General features: G+C 43.2%; 1 protein-coding gene across 1 annotated transcript in view; it reads right to left on the bottom strand.

The window, feature by feature from the left end:
• Window positions 1-20,138, bottom strand: part of EPG5 (ectopic P-granules 5 autophagy tethering factor) — a 194,787-nt gene that overhangs the window by 110,285 nt on the left and 64,364 nt on the right. The window contains exons 15-18 of the mRNA XM_073629339.1: window positions 15,921-16,040; window positions 9,815-10,053; window positions 8,226-8,366; window positions 4,808-4,952 (exon numbers count right to left, since the gene is read on the bottom strand). Of these exons, the coding sequence (XP_073485440.1) occupies window positions 4,808-4,952; window positions 8,226-8,366; window positions 9,815-10,053; window positions 15,921-16,040 (645 nt within the window). The remainder of the gene's footprint in view (window positions 1-4,807; window positions 4,953-8,225; window positions 8,367-9,814; window positions 10,054-15,920; window positions 16,041-20,138) is intronic.

The raw sequence follows: 20,138 nt of genomic DNA on the forward strand, positions 1-20,138 counted from the left end.
CACAAAAATTTTTCAAAACAATTGAGTCTATTCTTAATTCGTTTATATGGGGACACAGCAGACACAAATTATCTTGGAGAATACTTAAGAACCCAGTGACATTGGGAGGAGCTGCCCTTCCAGATTTTCAGGACTATTATCTTGCCTCCCAACTGTCCCATTTCTATCATTTTGACAAGAGCGAGCTACCAAGATACCAACTACTACTCTGTGAACACCCTGATAACCCAGCTCACACCCCACTTCAGTCAGTCCTTAGGGCCCCATCGACAGGGCATACCCCCCAACACAAAGCGGGCATGTTGACACATCATCGGAGGGTGTGGCGGTTGGCACTTCAGAAACTTGGGACCCCACAGGTTCACTCCCACACCCCCCTATGGTTCAACACACGCCTGCCTGAGCTGTTGTCTATCCCAGACCCTACGGTTTGGATATGCAACGGGATCTTGTACATACACCAGATCATGACCACCACAGGACTTAAAACATTCCAAATGTTAAAAGACGAATTCTCACTTCCCAATCACCTCCTTTTCAGGTACTTACAACTCCGCCATGCTATACAAACTCAGTTTGCTGGTTCTAACCCATCCCTTACAGTCCCCTCCATAGTTGACACGATCACAGGTGCTGAGCCTGCCAAACTAATCTCCACTCTTTACTCCGCTATCCGTCTTCCAGACTCCACAGCCTTGGCCTATGGTGCTAAGACTAAATGGGAGGCGGACGTTGGATTGATTGAGGATGAGGACTGGGACGAGATCTTGGAAGACGCGAAAAAAGTCTCCCCTAAACTGTCAGACCGCCTAACACAATTGTATATTATACATAGGACATATTTGACCCCTCAGAGGTTAGCGCGTTTCAAACCCATGTATAATCCAGGTTGCCGTTTATGTGACCACACCCCAGGCTCTTTCTACCACCTTATATGGTCCTGCCCAACTATCCAAGCATACTGGATACAAGTGATTCGCTTCCTACACGACCAGATGGGCTCTCCGGCTACTCTAGACCCTAAGATGTGTCTACTCGGTTTGCTACCTGAATTAGACACTGACAAACCCCTCCGTACCTTTCTACATGAAACACTATTCTTGGCGAGAAAAGCGATAGCCCGCAATTGGATGCAGGCCCTACCCCCTACAATACAGTGCTGGAAAAAAGAAATTAACGACACTCTCCCATATAAGAAACTGATTTATATACATAGAGGATGCCCACATAAATACGAGCAGGTCTGGAACAGATGGTTAGAAGACGGTGAAACATGTACTTGAAACGTTGTTATGTTCATCTCTTATTTTCCCCTCTCCTCTCCCCCATTCTTTTTTCTTTTTTGTTTTTTTCTTCCCCCTTCTTCTCTATGGTGTACTGGCTTCATGTCCGGTGGATATTCCACTCTATATTACGTGGATAATTTAATGTGTTCATGTATGTACTACTGATTTTGCCATGTTGGCATATATTATTTTTATGTACCAAGCATATAATTTTCTTAATAAAGTTGTTTTTTTCCAATTAAAAATGGTTAGAACAAGCAAAAAATATCAATCGGAAAATTAAAGGATAAGTTCACCTTTTGAAAAAATAAAAAGAAAGAAAAGCAAATATTTTTTGCAGGTAAAAAAAAAAAAAAGTTAATTTTTTACAGTTTTTCACATCCCCCCCCCCCCTTCCGCCACCCTCTCGTGCTTCTACCGACTCACCCGTGCAATCGGTGAGCCGGAGAATGGATCAGCTGGCACCGGATGCTGACAATAGAGATTTCCAGTGGGCCAGATGGTCCCCGGGGTCTCTATGATGTTATGTTATGACGTCACGCCCGGCATCTGCATTTGAAAAAAGTGCCGCTGCCGCGGCTGGGAAGCCGAGAATTTTTTTTTTTTATATTTTTATTTTATTTCAGGCTTCCCAGCCTAGAGGTGAGATGTGGGGACTTATTGACCCCAGATCTCACTGTAAAGAGGACCTGTCACGTACTATTCCTATTACAAGGGGTGTTTACATTCCTTGCAATAGGAATAAAAGTGATCAAAAAAATGTAAAAAGAAAGCATCAAACAAGAAAAATCACACATGTGAGGTATCACCACGAAAGTTTGAACGAGAGCAATATATCTAGCACTAGACTTCCTTTGTAACTCAAAACATGTAACCTGTAAAAATTTTAAAGCGTCACCTATGGGGATTTTCAAGTACCAAAATCCATTCCACGAGCGTGCGCAATTTTGAAGCGTGACATGTTAGGTATCTATTTACTGGGCGTAACATCCTCTTTCACATTATACAAAAAAAAATTGGGCTAACTTTATTATTTTGTTTTTTTTTAATGCATGACCTGTTTTTTTTTTCCCAAAAATACGCGTTCGAAAAATTGCTGCGCAAATACCGTGCGAGATAAAAAGTTGCATGACCGCCATTATATTCTCTAGAGTCTCTGCTAAAAAAAAAAAAAAAAAAAATATATATATATAATGTTTGGGGGTTCTGTGTAATTTTATAGCAATAAAAATATGATTTTTACATGTAGGAGAGAAATGTCAGAATTGGCCTGGGTGGCAAGTGGTTAAAGCGTTTGTGAACCCATTTATAGAAGACTATGCCAGCCCCTTTATTAGGAGGCTGGCATAGCACACTATGAAAGTTGTTTTTAAAAATGAGTGTTCAAAATACCAATTTTGAGCTGTCTTCAGGCCGGTCACATCACATTGTAAAGCGGCCGTTTTACAGCTCCGATGGATGGCTTCTGCAGGAGGGGCTGAGATCTCTTTCTGACGTCAGCCGGCGAGATCAGGTGGCCGGTCGTCCCCTCCACAGAAGCCCTGTATCAGAGCTGTAAAGCGGCCGCCAGTCATGTGACCGGCCTGAAGACAGCTCGAAATTGGTATTTAGAACGCTCGTTTTTTTAAAACAACTTTCATAGTGTGCTATGCCAGCCTCTTTTTTTTTTTTAATCAAATAATTTTTATTTTTTTGTTGTAATATAATCAAGATATATCAAATTAATCCATAAGATATTTTTGTTGTAATAAATATAAACAAATAATATATCAAATGAGTCCATAATATATTCTTATTGTGATACATATAAACACTTGATAGTTAATCCATAAAGTGTCATAAAGTAAGAAAATAGAGGGGCTGGCAGTGACAATTGTACCTTTTTTTTTTTTTTCCACAAATAGCGGCGGGGGGGCGGAGACAGAGAATGAGATGACACGCAGGAAGGAGGGGGTGAGGAGGACAGAGGACAGCAGAGGGGACAACAAAGTATGATGAAGGGACGTATTCTGACCACGGTGATCAGGGCTGAGCAGCCCCGATTTTCGTGGTCAGCACAGAGAGGGCATACAGGAAGTAGCAGATTCAGTTTTTTTTTTACAATTTAGAGGGCACATCACACAGCACAAGCACTGTGCAATCTGCTTTAAGGGACAAGGATCTGCATTTTTTGGGGGGTTAACAAACACTTTAAACTCAGTTGGAGGCCGCGCTCCGCTGTGAGGAGTTGTGCGGCCCGCGGTACAGGTGGCCGGTCGGTGTGTACGTGCAGCGACTGGACAGCCCGGAACGGCGGCGGTCTGTACAGAGCTCTATGGTGCTTGTGCATCTAAGATAATGGAAGATCAGTGTCAGGCCATGCAGGGACCTCCAGTGCCTCAGTTCCAGCCACAGGTCACACATTGAGGAAACAGATCTCCTGGCTGTAGTGATTGAATAGCCTTACTTCCTATCAGCACCCTTAAAGGATTCCAGGTTGAGTTCTAAGCCATCTGCGTTTTAAAGCTTGCAAGCTGGTAAGCACATTCTACAGCCACGGTGGTCGGGTTATCACTTTTGTTTTGAGTGCACACCAGGGTGTTTGCTGCAACTAAGGCTGGCCATACACTATACAATTTTCTTATTCAATTTCCTTTAGATTTACCTTCAACTATGTAGTACAAGGGCCTGCCTGATTGCATACAAATTGAAAGGGCTTAGGTGTGACCTCATATTATATGGTTTTGGTAAATCTAAAGGAAAGTTGAACAAGAAAATTGTATAGTGTATGGCCAGCCTTAGTGTCCACATGTGATACTCAGACATACTACACTATGGCCAGTTCTCTTGTTTTTTTTCTTTCTTTTTGGTATATATCTACTGAGGGAACGGTGATCTGAGCCTGGAGAGAGCGGAAGTATTTACTACACCCAAAAGGCCCGGGCTGGGTTTTAAGCCATCTACTCATACTGCTTGCTGTTTGGTAAGCGCAATTTACAGCCACGGTGGTCGGGCACCTCACTATTTATTTTCCATACTTTTATGGTGTTCGGGTGATCCTTAGCGCCTCTGTTTGATGCCCACAGATAAATCTTTTGGACATTTATTCTCTTTTAGCGCAGTTTTTTAATTAAAAATTGGATTTTTTGTGTTGTCGCACTGTTTACTGCTGCTTTTTGATCTAAGATACATTTTTTCTAGCGCGGTTCTTTTATCTGATTTACATTAAACTCAACAGAGAAAAATATATCAGGTCTCCTTCCCTGACAGACATGGCTGTGCTGTGGGGCAGAGCTTTGTAAATCTCAGAAATGGATGCACAGAAATACAAATCATTTGGCATATAAAAAAAAGCTCTCTTAAATGAGTTGTTTTTATGTATTTAGCCAATCGCCTGGAATTCAGCTTTAGGACCACTAGACTACAGGATTACATTTGCCCAAAATCCTGTTCTGGGTGGTGATGGCCTGAATCATTTAAAACAGGTATGGCCTTCAAGCCTCGGAGCAGCCAATCTTCTCCTCCTCCAATCCCTTACTCACCTGGACCATGTTAGTGAGCAGCTTCACATTCTCCCCGTAGTTGATGGAAGTCAGGTGCTGGGTGACCTTGTGAGTCATCTGCATAGTCATTCCCTGAGGAACCCCGCTGTCTAGCTGCAGGAAGAGCTGTATATAAGACAGAAACCTGAACAGGAGAGGACAGGATGAGAAAACTCAGAGACAATACGATCTGTATAAAACATTTGAACCATCATTATCACATCTATAATACCAATAGAGGAAAATGTTAATCCATAGCAGGGAGAACAGTCCACCGCTATACACAAAGGCTAAAAAGTTGAACCTTAAAAAAAAAAGACCCCAGAGGGGTAAAAATTTTAAAAAAAGCAGCTCAGGCTGCAATTCTTACATTTAATCCAGAGCTGCTTCATAGTTACATAGTCAGGTTAAAAAAAAAAAAAAAAAAGAAGAAGAAGAGAGACAAGTCCATCTATTTCAACAAATAAAAAAACAAATAAGATTAAATACAACCCCATATATACAATCCTATACCCAACAGTTGATCCAGAGGAAGGCGAAAGACCCCAGCAAAGCAGGTTCCAATTTGCTCCAGCAGGGGGAAAAAAAATTTCCTTCCTGATCCCCCCCGAGAGGCAATCAGATTTTCCCTGGATCAACTTTACCTAAAAACATGGGCCAAAGATGAAAGAAGACCCCCACAAACCTCTATGAGGACTAATGCACCGGCGCAGTCAAGACAGTAAAGCTGGATATACTGTACATAGATCAAAATTTGGCCCGTTCAGCAGGGACCAGCCAATTTTAAATTTTGTGTGTAGCCCGATCTGTTTAGCAAAGCCGATCATTCGATTTTCTTCGGTCCACCAGTCCTGCAGGAAAACCTTTTTCAGTCGGCGGCGTGCAGCCAATGGTTGCAGCCGCTGATCAGTGTATTCCGACAGCAAGGGAGTCAACGCTGCCAGAATTCAATAGAACAGGGAATTTCTGCATCCATCTTGTTGTGTGGTTGAACAAAAAAATAAATAAAATTTATTGTGTAGCTGGTTTAAGACTGAGTCGCTGTAATGCGGTGCCGCTTACACATAATTAAAGTACACCTCCCACAGTCCAAAGTTTACCAATCAGGTGGGGACATAAGGAGGTAAGGAGGACATAATGGCTGGGCATGCCTGGACTTCTTGTCCCACCATAAGAGTTCTTTGGAGTTCCTAACCACATATTTTTCCATAAAGGGCTCCTGTGCCAGCACCTGACTACACACTCCCCCCATTAAATCTCTTTGGTCCTCAAAGATAAAAGATGTAGACAAACTCTGTCATGTAAGTATGTGTCTGTGGTCGGGGTTGGGTCTGGGAAAGGGAAAAAGGGGGTGCATCTGTAAGAGAATATAGCCGGGTATTGGGGCTCCTGGATAGCAGTTACGTCATCAGTAGCAGTCCAAAGAGGAGTGACGGGAACCTAGAAGAACCGGTGCCGAGGATGGCATTGGACGGCATTAATCTGTCATCTCCATGAATGGGTAAACAGGCAGATGACTTGCAAATTATTGCAACAGCAACGGAATTATAGTTCCACTTTAAGAAAAAAATTCAAAATTGACCCGAAAACCATTTTAGCTACCCAAAAATTGGCTTCAGGTATGATGGTTCCTCTTGCTTCTGCCATTAAAAAAAAAAAAAAAGTCAAAACTGACCCACCAAATCTTTGCCTCTATTCAAAATATGGTTTAGACTAAATGTTACATTATGAAAGAAAGCGCCTAGATCGAAAGGGTTGAATTACCAAATAAAAGTACCATCATCCCAAATGTCTAGTGCAACTAAATGTTACATTAAAGGGTCAGTACTTCAGTCTGTGGCAAGTGTTGAAAAGTTAAACCCCTTGACAGTTTCTTGTAACTCTTGGGAAGATCTCTGAATTCCCAAATCTTCACATCTGTTGTGTGCCCATTATGAGGGGATCCCACCACCACCCCCATTTGAATGTTTATGGATTTTATATTATGGAGAAGCTGGGTCACACAAAGGTGGGCGGAGAACACCCAAAATTCCCAGGTGGACAGGAACAGGATTGGTAGGGGGTCCAACCATGCCTACCAAGCTCCCCTTACAATTTGAAATATACTACTCAGGAGAGTGACCCTTAAAAGAGTCTATATAGTCCCTTTAACCACTTCAACACCGGCACTTTCGCCCCTTCCCGCCCAGGACAATTTTGAGCTTTCAGCACTGTCGCGCTTTGAATGACAATTGCGTCATACAACACTGTACCCAAACTAAATTTTTATCATTTTGTTCCCACAAATAGAGCTTTCTTTTGGTGGTATTTGATCAACTCTGCAGTTTTTATTTTTTGCTAAACTAAAAAATATTGACATTTTTGAAAAAAAAAATAATTTTTTCTTCGTTTCTGGTTATAAAATTTTGTTTTCTCCTTCACTGATGGGCACTGATGAGTTGGCACTGATAAAGTGGCACTGACGAGGAGGCACTGATATGTAGAATTGATGGGCACTGATAGGCGGCACTGATACGTAGAATTGATGGGCACTGATAGGCGACACTGATATGCAGCACTGATGGGAACCGATAGGTGGCACTGATATGCAGCACTGATGGGCACTGACAGGCGGCACTGACAGGTGGCATTGATGGACACTAATAGATGGCACTGATTGACAGCACTGATTGGCCAGGTACTGACAGGTGTTAATGCTGAGCACTTATTGGCACTGTGATGGACACTGATATGTAAAATCGATGGGCACTGATAGGCGGCACTGATATGTAGAATTGATGGGCACTGATAGGCGGCACTGATATGCAGCACTGATGGGAACCGATAGGTGGCACTGATATGCAGCACTGATGGGCACTGACAGGCGGCATTGATGGGCAGCACTGATTGGGCAGGTACTGACAGGTGTTAATGCTGGGCACTTATTGGCACTGTGATGGACACTGATTGGCACTATGGTGGGCACTGATTTGCACTTTATTGGGCACTGGCAGGGGGTTATGATGGGGCACTGACTGGGCACCGATTGGCAGCTTATTGGTACATTTGATGGGAGCTGTGCTGATAATCAATGTGCTGATTATCAGCACAGACCCCCCCTCTAAAAGGGAGAGCCGCCGATGAGCTCTCGCTGTCAGCGCGAACCGAGGAATGCCGTTTACCGGCACTTCCTGGTTCACGCGATGGTCAGCTGTGATTGGTCATAGCTGATCACGTGGCAAGAAGCCTCCGTCAGAGGCTTCTTATGACGATCGGAGATGCGGTGCATCAGAGTGACACTCCGCGATCGCGCCGTTATCCCGCCCAGTCAGGATAACAGAACCCATTCCTGGCCGTCATTCTGTTATAGGCCGGGCAGGAAGTGGTTAAACACTTTTTTTTGTTTAGGGTTAGAATTAGAAGAAAGAAGAAGACTCACAGCTCATTTTTCAGTAGATAGCTGGGACATGGATAAAACATAGGCAGGATTTTATCAAGAATATGGACCACAGCACGCAGATGTCTTGCTTGCACCAGGTCCCCGAGCATCATCACACCTTCCGCGCAGAACTTGTCCACACTGTAGAGAGACAAAAGAAGTCAAACAAGATGGAAGCCAAAGTCTAGATAAGACCACAGACATATATACAGAGGAAAACCTTGACTTCGTGTTTGGACTTTTGATCCTCAAGCTGCTCTAAGAAGAACATACATTACATTTTTCATAAATAAACCTGGGCAATTAAAAAAATGAAGGCCCATTTGCACCGCTGTGCTGCAGTAACACACGTTCTGTACATTGGTGCACTGTGGTGCTGATCATTATGAATGGCAGGCCAACACACCTCAATGGACAGTACCTTACTAACATGTGATGCAATAGCAAAACGTTCTGCTTCTTGATTCACCTTGGTGTGTTAAGCAGTCCATTTAACTAAATGGGTTTTTTTTTGCAACCTACAGTAATGTGCGTGCATAAATGCACCACAACAGACTACTCTGATATGGCTGGGCCCTTAAAGACTAAACCAATCAGTTACTTTAATAGCGGTCGTGATTAGTTCCCTTAAAGTGTTGTTAAATCCAGGAGCCTGCATTCACTATATCTGGTCTCCCACAGTACACAGAACATGGAAATGCAAATATTTTAGTAAATATAAACTGCTAACTACCTTTTCTCATCAGCAGTATATAGCAGGCTTGTGACTTCCATCACTGTCTGGTTAAAGCTTGTAGGAGGAGTTTGCATTCTTCTCTGACTGTCCTATGAGGCTGCAGCACCCCTGACCCTCTCTGTCTGGACAGTGCTGATCACATGCACCCGCCCAAGGAAAAAAAAAAACTCTCTAGCAATAGAGCACACCAAACTGAGCATGTGCAAGGTTGCCCCCAAGGCTCTGTTCTATCAGGAGATGTATTGGGGACTGTGGAAGAAGGGGAGGATGAGAGAAGACAGGATAAAACATCCTTTTTACAGAATGCAGAGGATTAACCCCTCAGGTTCCACAGTGAGTATAACAAGCATGCTTTACTGCATATACAGACCGACTTTACTGTTGTGGGTCTAGTATCACTTTAACAGCAAGTTATACTGTATGTTATATTGGTCCATATATAGGTTCAATTGTGCCATTTAAAGTGTTACTTGCTGTAGAGCATGCTTGTTATACTCACTGTGAAACCTAAGGGTTTAATCCTCTGCATTGTGTAAAAAAGGCTGTTTGATACTGTCTTCTCTGATCCTCCCCTTCTTCCACAGTCCCCAAACCATCTCCTGTTATAACAGAGGCTAGGGGACAAGCTGCACATGCTCAGTTTGGTGTGTATTGCTAGAAAGTTTTTGTTTGTTTTTTCTTGGGAGAGTGCATGTGATCAGCACTGTCCAGACAGAGGGGCAAGTCAAAGGAAGCAAGTCAAAAGAATGCTTGTTTGGATCAAAAAGAAAAAAAAAAAAAAAAAAAAAAAAAAGAGAAAAAAAATACAAAAATGGACAGACATCAGACAAAACTCTGGACAAAGCTAACTCACGTGTGCCCAACCGAGGCCGCTGCCAGAGCAATGTAACAGCCAATGGGGATGCTGGATTTCACGGCCTTCAGAACAGGATGTAGTACATTCGCTTCCGTCAGATCTGGCACGGCATCGCACAGCTGCTCGGGACGATCGTTCCTGTGTAACTTAAGTCTCAAGACCAAATCCCAGGCCCACTGGTTAAAGGAGGCTTCTGGGGTCTGTCCTGTCCGGACAATGCTGGCCAGATAAGAAACCTAATGGAAAGCATACAATGCCTGGAGTAAATGTGCTGTGATATTCAACTATTAGATTGTAAGCTCTCAGGAGCAGGGCCCTTCCTAACCCTCCTGTATTTAACTGTATAGTTGCTGTATTGTCTCCCTTTATATTGTAAAGCGCTGCGTAAACTGTTGGCGTGATATAAATCCTGTATAATAATAATAATATTAATAACTGCTGTTATTCCAAAATTTCAAGGAAAGACCATCACTTTTTTATTTTTAAATACAAGATTTTATAAAAATTCTGAAAGCCTAATGTTTTGACACCTCCCCCCCCCCCACAACAGTCCTCGCCAGGATGATGGAACTCCCGCATGCAAAATGCCTCCATCCTGAACCTAAGGCATACTGAGAATACATTGTACAGAAGCTTGTGAATAGGCAGGTAAGAAAACTTTATTGCACAAAAGACACTGTGGGGGTAAATTTACTATGACTGGTGCACAAAGAATCTGGTGCAGATGTGCATAGTAAAAGTAAAAAGTTGTCTTGTGTGTGTTTGTCCTTGTCCCCAGACTATCTTGTCTATTTGTGATGTTTGGTGTAGAATGTTTTGCATACTTTTTAATGATTGGTCTGTTTTTTTCAATAAATTAATTTTGATTTAGCTATTTAATTTTTGCCTGTGCTCTCCTGGGTGGCACTTGGCACTGTGCCCTCTTTCTGACACAGTGCACATTTTACATATGCTCTCTTTAGCCACTCGATTTGAGCGTGCGGATAAATACTGTATTTATTGGCATATAACACGCACCTTAATTTTAGGAGGGAATTTTTTGAAAAAAAACTTACATTTTTTTAGATAAAGAATTTTGAAGCAAAATAAGGGTCAGTGCCCATCTGTAGCCTTGCCATTGCCCATCATTGCTGCCTTCCCCATCATTGCAGCCTAATCAGTGCCCATCTGCAGCCTTTCCCATTTTTTGCAGCCTGATCAGTGCCCATCTGCAGCCTTGCTCATCATTGCAACCTGAACAGTGCCCATCTGCAGCCGTGCCCATCACTACAGCCTAATCAGTCCCCATCTACAGCCTTGCCCATTTTTTGCAGCCTGATCAGTGCCCATCTGCAGCCTTGCCCATCATTACAGCTTAATCAGTGCCCAGCTACAGCCTTGCCAATTTTTGCAGCCTGATCAGTGCACATCTGCAGCCTTGCCCATCATTGCAACCTGAACAGTGCCCATCTGCAGCCTTGCCCATCACTACAGCCTAATCAGTCCCCATCTACAGCCTTGCCCATTTTTTGCAGCCTGATCAGTGCCCATCTGCAGCCTTGCCCATCATTACAGCTTAATCAGTGCCCAGCTACAGCCTTGCCCATTTTTGCAGCCTGATCAGTGCCCATCTGCAGCCTTGTCCATCATTGCAACCTGAACAGTGCCCATCTGCAGCCTTGCCCATCACTACAGCCTAATCAGTCCCCATCTACAGCCTTGCCCATTTTTTGCAGCCTGATCAGTGCCCATCTGCAGCCTTGCCCATCACTACAGCCTAATCAGTCCCCATCTACAGCCTTGCCCATTTTTTGCAGCCTGATCAGTGCCCATCTGCAGCCTTGCCCATCATTACAGCTTAATCAGTGCCCAGCTACAGCCTTGCCCATTTTTGCAGCCTGATCAGTGCCCATCTGCAGCCTTGTCCATCATTGCAACCTGAACAGTGCCCATCTGCAGCCTTGCCCATCACTACAGCCTAATCAGTCCCCATCTACAGCCTTGCCCATTTTTTGCAGCCTGATCAGTGCCCATCTGTAGCCTTGCCCATCATCGCAACCTGAACAGTGCCCATCTGCAGCCTTGCCCATAATGACAGCTTAATCAGTGCCCAGCTACAGCCTTGCCCATAATTGCAGCCTGATCAGTGCCCATCTGCAGCCTAATCAGTGCCCATCTGCAGCCTTGTCCATAATTGCAGGCTGATCCGTGCCCATCTGCAGCCTTGTCTATGCCGGGATAGACAGAGCCGGATCTCCTGTGTACTCTGCTCGGCGTCTCGCCCAGTACCGCCCCTTGGCTCGGCTCCTATGATGGACATAACAGCGGTCCAATGCCGGGACATCAACGCTAGGCGCCGTCCAGGGGGCGGGACTGAGAGCCGAGCAGAGCAGAGTACACAGGAGATCGCGGCTCTGTGTTTCGGCGGCGCGGTTTCCCTCCTTCCCCTCCGAGGCAGCCTATCGACGTATAACACGCACACACGATTTCCCCCCCTAATTTAAGGGGGAAAAGTGCGTGTTATATGCTGATAAATACGGTACCTGGCGGTAAACCTTACTTTATTGGTTCCCTTTACATCCCTTTTGTTATAGCAGATGTGCATAGCAACCAATCGGCTTCTAAGTTGATTTGTCAAAGCCTAACTGAACAAGCTGAAGCTATAAGCCGACTGGTTACAATGCAAAGCTGCACCGGATTCTGTGTGCACCAGTTTTAGTAAATCTTCCCCAGTTTGTTTCTTCCACAAAAAAAGCTTTCCTGTTCTAAAAATGTTACTTTAAAAAAGGTAAATTCCGCTTTAAATGCTAGTTTACACCAGATGCAGATCCGTGCCCCTTTTTTTTTTCTGCACTAAAAATGCATGCAGTGTTTTCCATTTATTCCAATGGCTCTAGTTCACACCATGCAGTCAGTTTCCGGTGCAGAAAAAAAAAAAAAAGTAGGAGCGTGCTGCATTTTTTCTGCACAGAACTGTACTCGAACCTAGCAAATTGTATCAAAAACGCACTGGAACTGCGTGTGATGTAAACTGTAAGCAAAAACTGATACGGAAAATATGAGTGCATTTTTGTGGTGTGAACTGGCCCTAAAAATGGATGCACAGTGCTTTCTATGTATTCCAATGGCTCTAGTTCACACCAATGTAGTCAGTTCTGGTCAGTTTTCGGTGCAGAAACTGACCGGAAACTGACTGCATTGGTGTGAACTAGAGCCATTAGAATATATGGAAAACACTGTGCATGCATTTTTATTGCAGAAAAAAAAAAAAAGCGCACGGAACTGCATCTGGTGTGAACTGGCCCTCAGTTTAAATGGATATCATCTGTGTAACCTCACATAGATGTAAAATAAAAAGAACGGAATGGGAATAGTTAGAACTCCTGTAAGGTTATCTGTACTGTAGGGGAGATTTCCCTTCATTTCCTGCTCCAGGACCCCAACAGGGAAAAAGAAATCTCCCCGAAGTGAGAAGTAAGCCCCTGTTAAATGTTACCAGCAAGGTATCCCCATTAACCACTTCTAGACCGCAGATTTACTGCTACAGGTACAATCCTCCAGTGTAGAATCACGTAAATACGGTATATATGCGATTCTGCACTTCTGCCTAGGGGGCGCACTGCCGGAGGGCAGCTTCTGCTGTGATCAATCACAGCAGAGACCGATCTGCGGATGCTGGGCACAGGATGCCCTCCGGCTCCCACTGATTGTCAGGCAGAGACACAGAATGGAGCTCTGCCTGTGTAAACAAGGCAGATCTCCGTTCAGCAGTGTTAATTTCATCGACTAAAACATTTTAGTTGACTAAATGAATACTATTTTAGTCGACTAAAACTACTGTATATACTCGAGTATAAGCCGAGTCTTTCAGCACATTTTTTTGTGCTGAAAGTGCCCCCCTCGGCTTACACTCGAGTCAAGCACTTTTCTGGTGCAAAGAATGACATTTTGCAAACCGACTTTGGGGCCCCGTATCTCGGGATCACTTGGTGGATTGGGTATGTTGTAGGGCCAGTTCCATCGGGTTTGCACACCAAATTTGGGGTTCTTAGCACCAAGTGGCCCCGAGATACGGGGCCCCAAATTCGGTTTAGAAAATGTCATTCTCTGCTGCAGAAAAGTGCTTGACATTTTCCGAACCAACTTTGGTGCCCCGTATCCCAGGGGCCACTTGGTGCTAGGAACCCCAGCTTTGGGTGTGTTGTAGTGCTAGTTCCCCTGGGTTTGCACACCAAATTTGGGGTTTCTAGCACTAAGTGGCCCCAAGATACGGGGCCCCAAAATCAGTCAACTGTGTCCATCTGCAGCAATGTCATTTCGGGACCCTTTGGGTTCAGAGACCCCAAATTTTGGCTGCAGCTAGGGGGCATCTAGGAACCCTTAACTACCAAGTTTGAAGTTCAGGGGACCTATGGTTGCAAATGGGCACAGTGAGGCTGCAAATGGGCACAGTGAGGCTGCAAATGGGCATTGTTGACCCTCTTTTCCACTTACAGTAGCTGCGCATTTCGCACCCTAGGCTTATACTCAAGTCAATTGAGTTTTCCCAGTTTTTTATGGTAAAATTAGGTGCCTCGGCTTATATTCGGGTCGGCTTATACTCGAGTATATACAGTAAAACAATTGAGATGGCTAAAATATGACTAAAATGGCATTTTAGTCAAAAGACTAAGGCTAAATTTAAATTTGACTTCAAAATTAACACTGGTCTGTAGTGCATGTTTATACCTCAATACCATAAATAATAACATATGAGATTTTTCACTCCAGCAGTATATAATAAGTTTGGAAATTGTGGAGAAATGTTAACTAATGCATTACAATTTAATTACACCCATTAGATTTTAGACGTCTAAAATTACTTTTAGTCAACTAAAATGTACTGGAGATTTAGTCGACTGAATACGACTAAAACTAAAACAATTGCAGAAGACTAAAATGGGAATAAAACTAAAATGCCATTTCAGTCCTAAGACTAAAACTAAAATCGAAATTTGCTGCCAAAATTACCACTGCTGTTCTGACAGGAGGGAAGGGATGGATTTTGTGTCCCTGCAAAACCATACACAAAAACACTGGTTAGGCACACATTTAACGCTTTGATCACCCTAGATGTTTAACCCCTTTCCAGCCAGTGTCATTAGTACAGTAACCATGCATATTTTTAGCGCTGATTTAGCGCTGATCACTGGTTCCCGCAAAGTTTTAAAAGTGTCAGTTAGTGTCCAACTGTCCACTGCAATATCGCAGTCCCGCTATAAGTCGCTGATCACCGCCATTACTAGTAAAAAAAAAAAAATAATAATAATAACAATAATACTAAAAGCTCCATAAATATATACCATAGTAGACCCTATAACGTTCATGTAAACCAATCCATATACGCTTATTGGGATTTTTTTTTTTTAACAAAAACATGTAGCAGAATAAATATTGGCCTAAATTTATGAAGGAATTCGATTTTATATTGGTGGTCGCCAGGACAAATGGAACAGATAAATCTCCCCGGCTGGGAATACAGGCAGCAGTAAAAACCTGACAATGTCAAACCCTTCCCAATTCCTTGGGCCTCTATCACACAGGCGGGTTGCTCTGCCGCTGTTAAAAGCATGTTTTGTTATTTTGAAATTCCAAGACTCCAGGCACAGCGAACACTTGCATTTGTACAATGCGATTAGCAGCGTTTACTTGCGGCTGCGTTTAGCTGCGGTGGAACCTTCTTGACATTTCTGATGTGCTTCCCGTCTTTCTTTCCTTGTTGCTGCTGCTATCCGCAGGAGAAATAGTACACTGCGATTAGCTGCAATAAATCGGACCTGGACGCAGTCAAATTTATTTTTTCTAACCGCACAAAACCCCATGTAATGAAAACCGTTGCTAAACGCAGTGTGTGAATGGGGCCATAGGAAAGCATTGTGTGAGTTTAGGTGCAGGATATAACTTCATCTATCCGCAGCTAAAAGCCGAATTCTATCCGCCCGTGTGAAAGGGGCATTAGGTTTTTTCTATAGCTGTATAATAAACTTCAGGATGTTCAAAGGTGTTATAGGACAGTCGTGCTGAGGGCAGCAGACACATCCAGGAATAACCAAAGAGTGAAAGTTCTTAATTTAGATGAACCAACCTGTTTAATACTCTCTGAGATGATTCCAGTGTATGGTTTGTCTGAGATATACTTCTGATAAGCCTCCAGAACCATCAATGCCACCTCTATATGTACAGTGTGATCCAGGTGTAGAGTTCCCTGTGTGGAGAAACAATCACATCCAATGTCATAACCTCATATCAAAGAACATTATTCACTGTGCATTTTTAAAGGGGAACTCCAGGACTTTTTATGCACCGTTGCCGCCCTACTTGCTCCCATTCCTTGAAGCCCCCCCCCCCCACCAACAGTATTATTTAAAAAAAAAAAAAAAAAAGTATATATATATATAGATAGATAGATAGATAGAGAATATACACACACACACACACACACACACACACACACACACACACATACATACATACATACATATATATATATATATATATATATATATATATATATATATATATATCACACACACATCACACACGCAGTCATCTAGCTGGTCCGGTGATATCCTTGCATCTTCCTCCGCCAGCGGAGAGTGTTCATTCATTTAATGACATGTGAGCACCACTCTCAGCTTGTGTAATAATGCGCCCCCAAAGGGAGGAGGGGGGCTGTAAACTACAGGCTGGGCTCATAGGAAATAGGCAATATGACATGACTGTTGTTCTGCCCGTAGAGAATTGCTGGCATCAGACTGAGGAGGCAGACACAGACAGTTATGGAGCACAGAGACGGTACAAAGAACTTGGGAATAATTATTGTTTACACTGGATAGGGGGACTGGTCTGAATTTAGCGACACATATAAGTCCTCAGTTATATCCTCTAGGGACCGCATTATACTGATTGAGATTTTTCACCATTCTCACTTTACCCCTGCCAGGTTGTATAGAATGGGTCTGTCTGTCAGGGCTGGGCTCAGCCCTTCCTTCTCAGAGCTGGCCGCTCAACTGTCAGCTAATTGTCAGCTCCCATCTCTCCACAGTTACTCACCTGTTGATGATATCCTGCTAGTCAGTCCTGCCTACTTAAGCTGTCCAGTCCAGAGGATCGCTGCCTTCACCTTAGTCAACATCACAGAGACATTCTCCTGCGTTCCTGTTTAAAGACTTGCTTGGCTGACATCCCTTCTGGCTCCAGATCCTGCTTGCTGTTCCACTACACTGATCCCCGACTTCTGGCTTGGCTGACTATCCGGTTACTGAACTTTGGCTATGTTTTGACTACGTTTGTTCTTTTTACTTTTATTATTAAACAATTGTGATTCAAATGTACTTCAGTCTCGGTCTGATTTAATGGTTTGACAGTCTGCTGAATGTTTTAGAGGATGTGGTCAAACTGCTGACTTCCTACATGGTTTCTGGACTTGCCCAGTGGTCCAAGACTTCTGGGTGGATATAGGTTCCTTTATTTGCTCTGCGTTGGGTCTCCCAAACATTATATACCCCAAGAACTGTCTTCTGGGCATCTTTGGTGACCTGCCTATACCCTTCCATGCTAAGAGACTACTCTGCGTCTTTTACTTTTATGCAAAGAAGTCCATCTTATTATCATGGAAGGGATCGCAGTTCACACTGAGTTCCCTCTGGTAGAATATAATTAATGACTCTCTATCGTTGTATAAACTCACATATGAGACTCGAAAAAGAACCAAAACATTTCAAAAAAATTTGGGGCAGATGGATAGCTGGCCCCTCTGACCCTTACCCCAATGTGAATACATTACTATATTATTTCTTGGTCATGCCAAATACCTTATCGACTTCAATTACTACTGCATAAATTAGAAAATTGGTTATTTGTTCAATTCTTGTAACTGTAATATTTGTTTATGATCTGTATGAGTGCATTCCCTGTCTATGCACTACAATAGACAACCAAAGCTTTTCTTTTTTTGTATGTTAGTTAGTCTTTAAACTCAATAAAAATATCTTTAAAAAAAAAAAAAGACAAATAAAAAAAAAAAAAAACACTAGATAGGAAGTGCGTGGGGTATGACTGGAGTTCCATTTAATTTTGTGTTTCGTTTGCTTTGTTTGGGAGATAAACCTTGACACCGACCGTACGCAGACTGCACTGGGCTTTTTTTCCCATGGGGCCGCACATGTGTCTGTGCTGGGAGCGCGCCGCACAGTGAGCTCCCAGCAAGAGCCCCGGGTCCCGTATGAATTATCGGGACCAGGAACACCCGTTTCCTGGTCACCTGATTGGCTTTAACAGTGATCAGCCACTTTGAATCCTGCCCTTGTGTTTCCCTCTCTGTGAATGGAGAGGAAAGATACACTGCATATCCCTCGGTTTCTCTCTTCTTGCAGAGAGAAGGAGAAACAAACAACTGTGTAAGTAAATAAATAATAAAATAAAAGACACAGCAAAAATACCTAGGTTTGATCTAGGTCAGTGACAGGGTTACTGTTTCAAGTAAGGGTCAAAGGTAAAAGGTCAGGGTCAGTATATTTTGGACAGGATTTTTATTTTTTTTACATTTTTTAAATTAGTACTAGTGTCTGGACTGGACTGCGGATACAAACAACAAATAACATACACATATATGGTATCGCAACGATCGTCGGGAGCAGGAGAATTTACAGTTGTGCTCATAAGTTTACATTCCGTGGCAGAATTTATGATTTCTTAGCCCTTTTTCAGAGAATATGAAGGATAACTCAAAAACTTTTCTTTTCTTACATGGTTAGTGTTTGGCTGAAGCCATTTATTATCAACCAACTGTGTTTACTCTTTTTAAAATAGTAATGGCAACAGAAACTACCCTAATGACCCTGATCAAAGGTTTACATCCCCAAGTCCTTAATACCATGTATTGCCCCCTTTAACATCAATGACAGCTTGAAGTCTTTTGTGGTATTTGTGGCTGAGGCTCTTTATCTTCTCAGATGGTAAAGCTGCCCATTCCTCTTGGCAAAAAGCCTCAGGTTCCTGTAAATTCTTGGGCTGTCTTGTATGAACTGCACGTTTGAGATCTCCCCAGAGTGGCTCGATGATATTGAGGTCAGGAGACTGAGATGGCCACTCCAGAACCTTCACTTTATTCTGCTGTAGCCAATGACAGGTTGACTGGCTCTGGTGTTTTGGATCATTGTCATGTTGGAATGTCCAAGTACGTCCCATGCGCAGCTTCCTGGCTCATGAATGCAAATGTTCCTCCAGTATTTTTTGATAACATACTGCATTCATCTTGCCATCAATTTTGACCAAATTTCCTGTGCCTTTGTAGCTCACACATCCCCAAAACATCAGCGATCCACCTCCGTGTTTCACAGTAGGAATGGTGTACCTTTCATCATAGGCCTTGTTGACTCTGCTCCAAATGTAGCGTTTATGGTTGTGGCCAAAAAGCTAAATTTTGGCCTCATCACTCCAAATGACTTTGTGCCAGAAGGTTTGAGGCTTGTCTCTGTGCTGTTTGGCGTATTGTAAGGGGATACTTTTGTGGCATTTGCGTAGTAATGGCTTTCTTCTGGCGACTCGACCATGCAGCCCATCTTTCTTCAAGTGCCTCCTTATTGTACATCTTGAAACAGCCACACCACATGTTTTCAGAGAGTCCTGTATTTCACCTGAAGTTATTTGTGGGTTTTTCTTTGCATCCCAATCAATTTTTCTGGCAGTTGTGGCGGAAATTTTAGTTGGTCTACCTGACCGTGGTTTGGTTTCAACAGAACCCCTCATTTCCCACTTCTTGATTAGAGTATGAACACTGCTGATTGGCATTCTCAATTCCTTCGATATCTTTTTATATCCCTTTCCTGTTTTATAGAGTTCAACTACCTTTTCCCGCAGATCCTTTGACAATTCTTTTGCTTTCCCCATGACTCAGAGACCAGAAAAGTCAGTGCAGCACTGGATGAAAGATGAAAGGGTCTGTATGGAGTCCAGAAACTCCTTGACCTTTTATACACACACACACACACACACACACACTAATTACAAGCAAACAGATCACAGGTGGGGATGGTTACCTTTGCCATTCAAACCCCCATGCCAAGCTGACCAAAATTGCACCGCACATGCATGAGATCGGCAGGTGCATGCTGAGTAGCCAGCATGCAGGAAGAAAGACACTGTGGCTTCAGATGCCCACACTGGAGATGGCCGCGCTGTGCAGAAACGTCACAAAGCAAGAAAACAATGCTGCACATATAGAAAACCGGGCATAGTTTACAGCATACCTTTGTTACATTGCACGAGGCATGAGTATTCTAAGAGTATTTTTATCTTAAAA

This window comes from Aquarana catesbeiana, linkage group LG01 (assembly GCF_042186555.1).
Source record: "Aquarana catesbeiana isolate 2022-GZ linkage group LG01, ASM4218655v1, whole genome shotgun sequence".
NCBI classification, from domain to species: domain Eukaryota; kingdom Metazoa; phylum Chordata; class Amphibia; order Anura; family Ranidae; genus Aquarana; species Aquarana catesbeiana.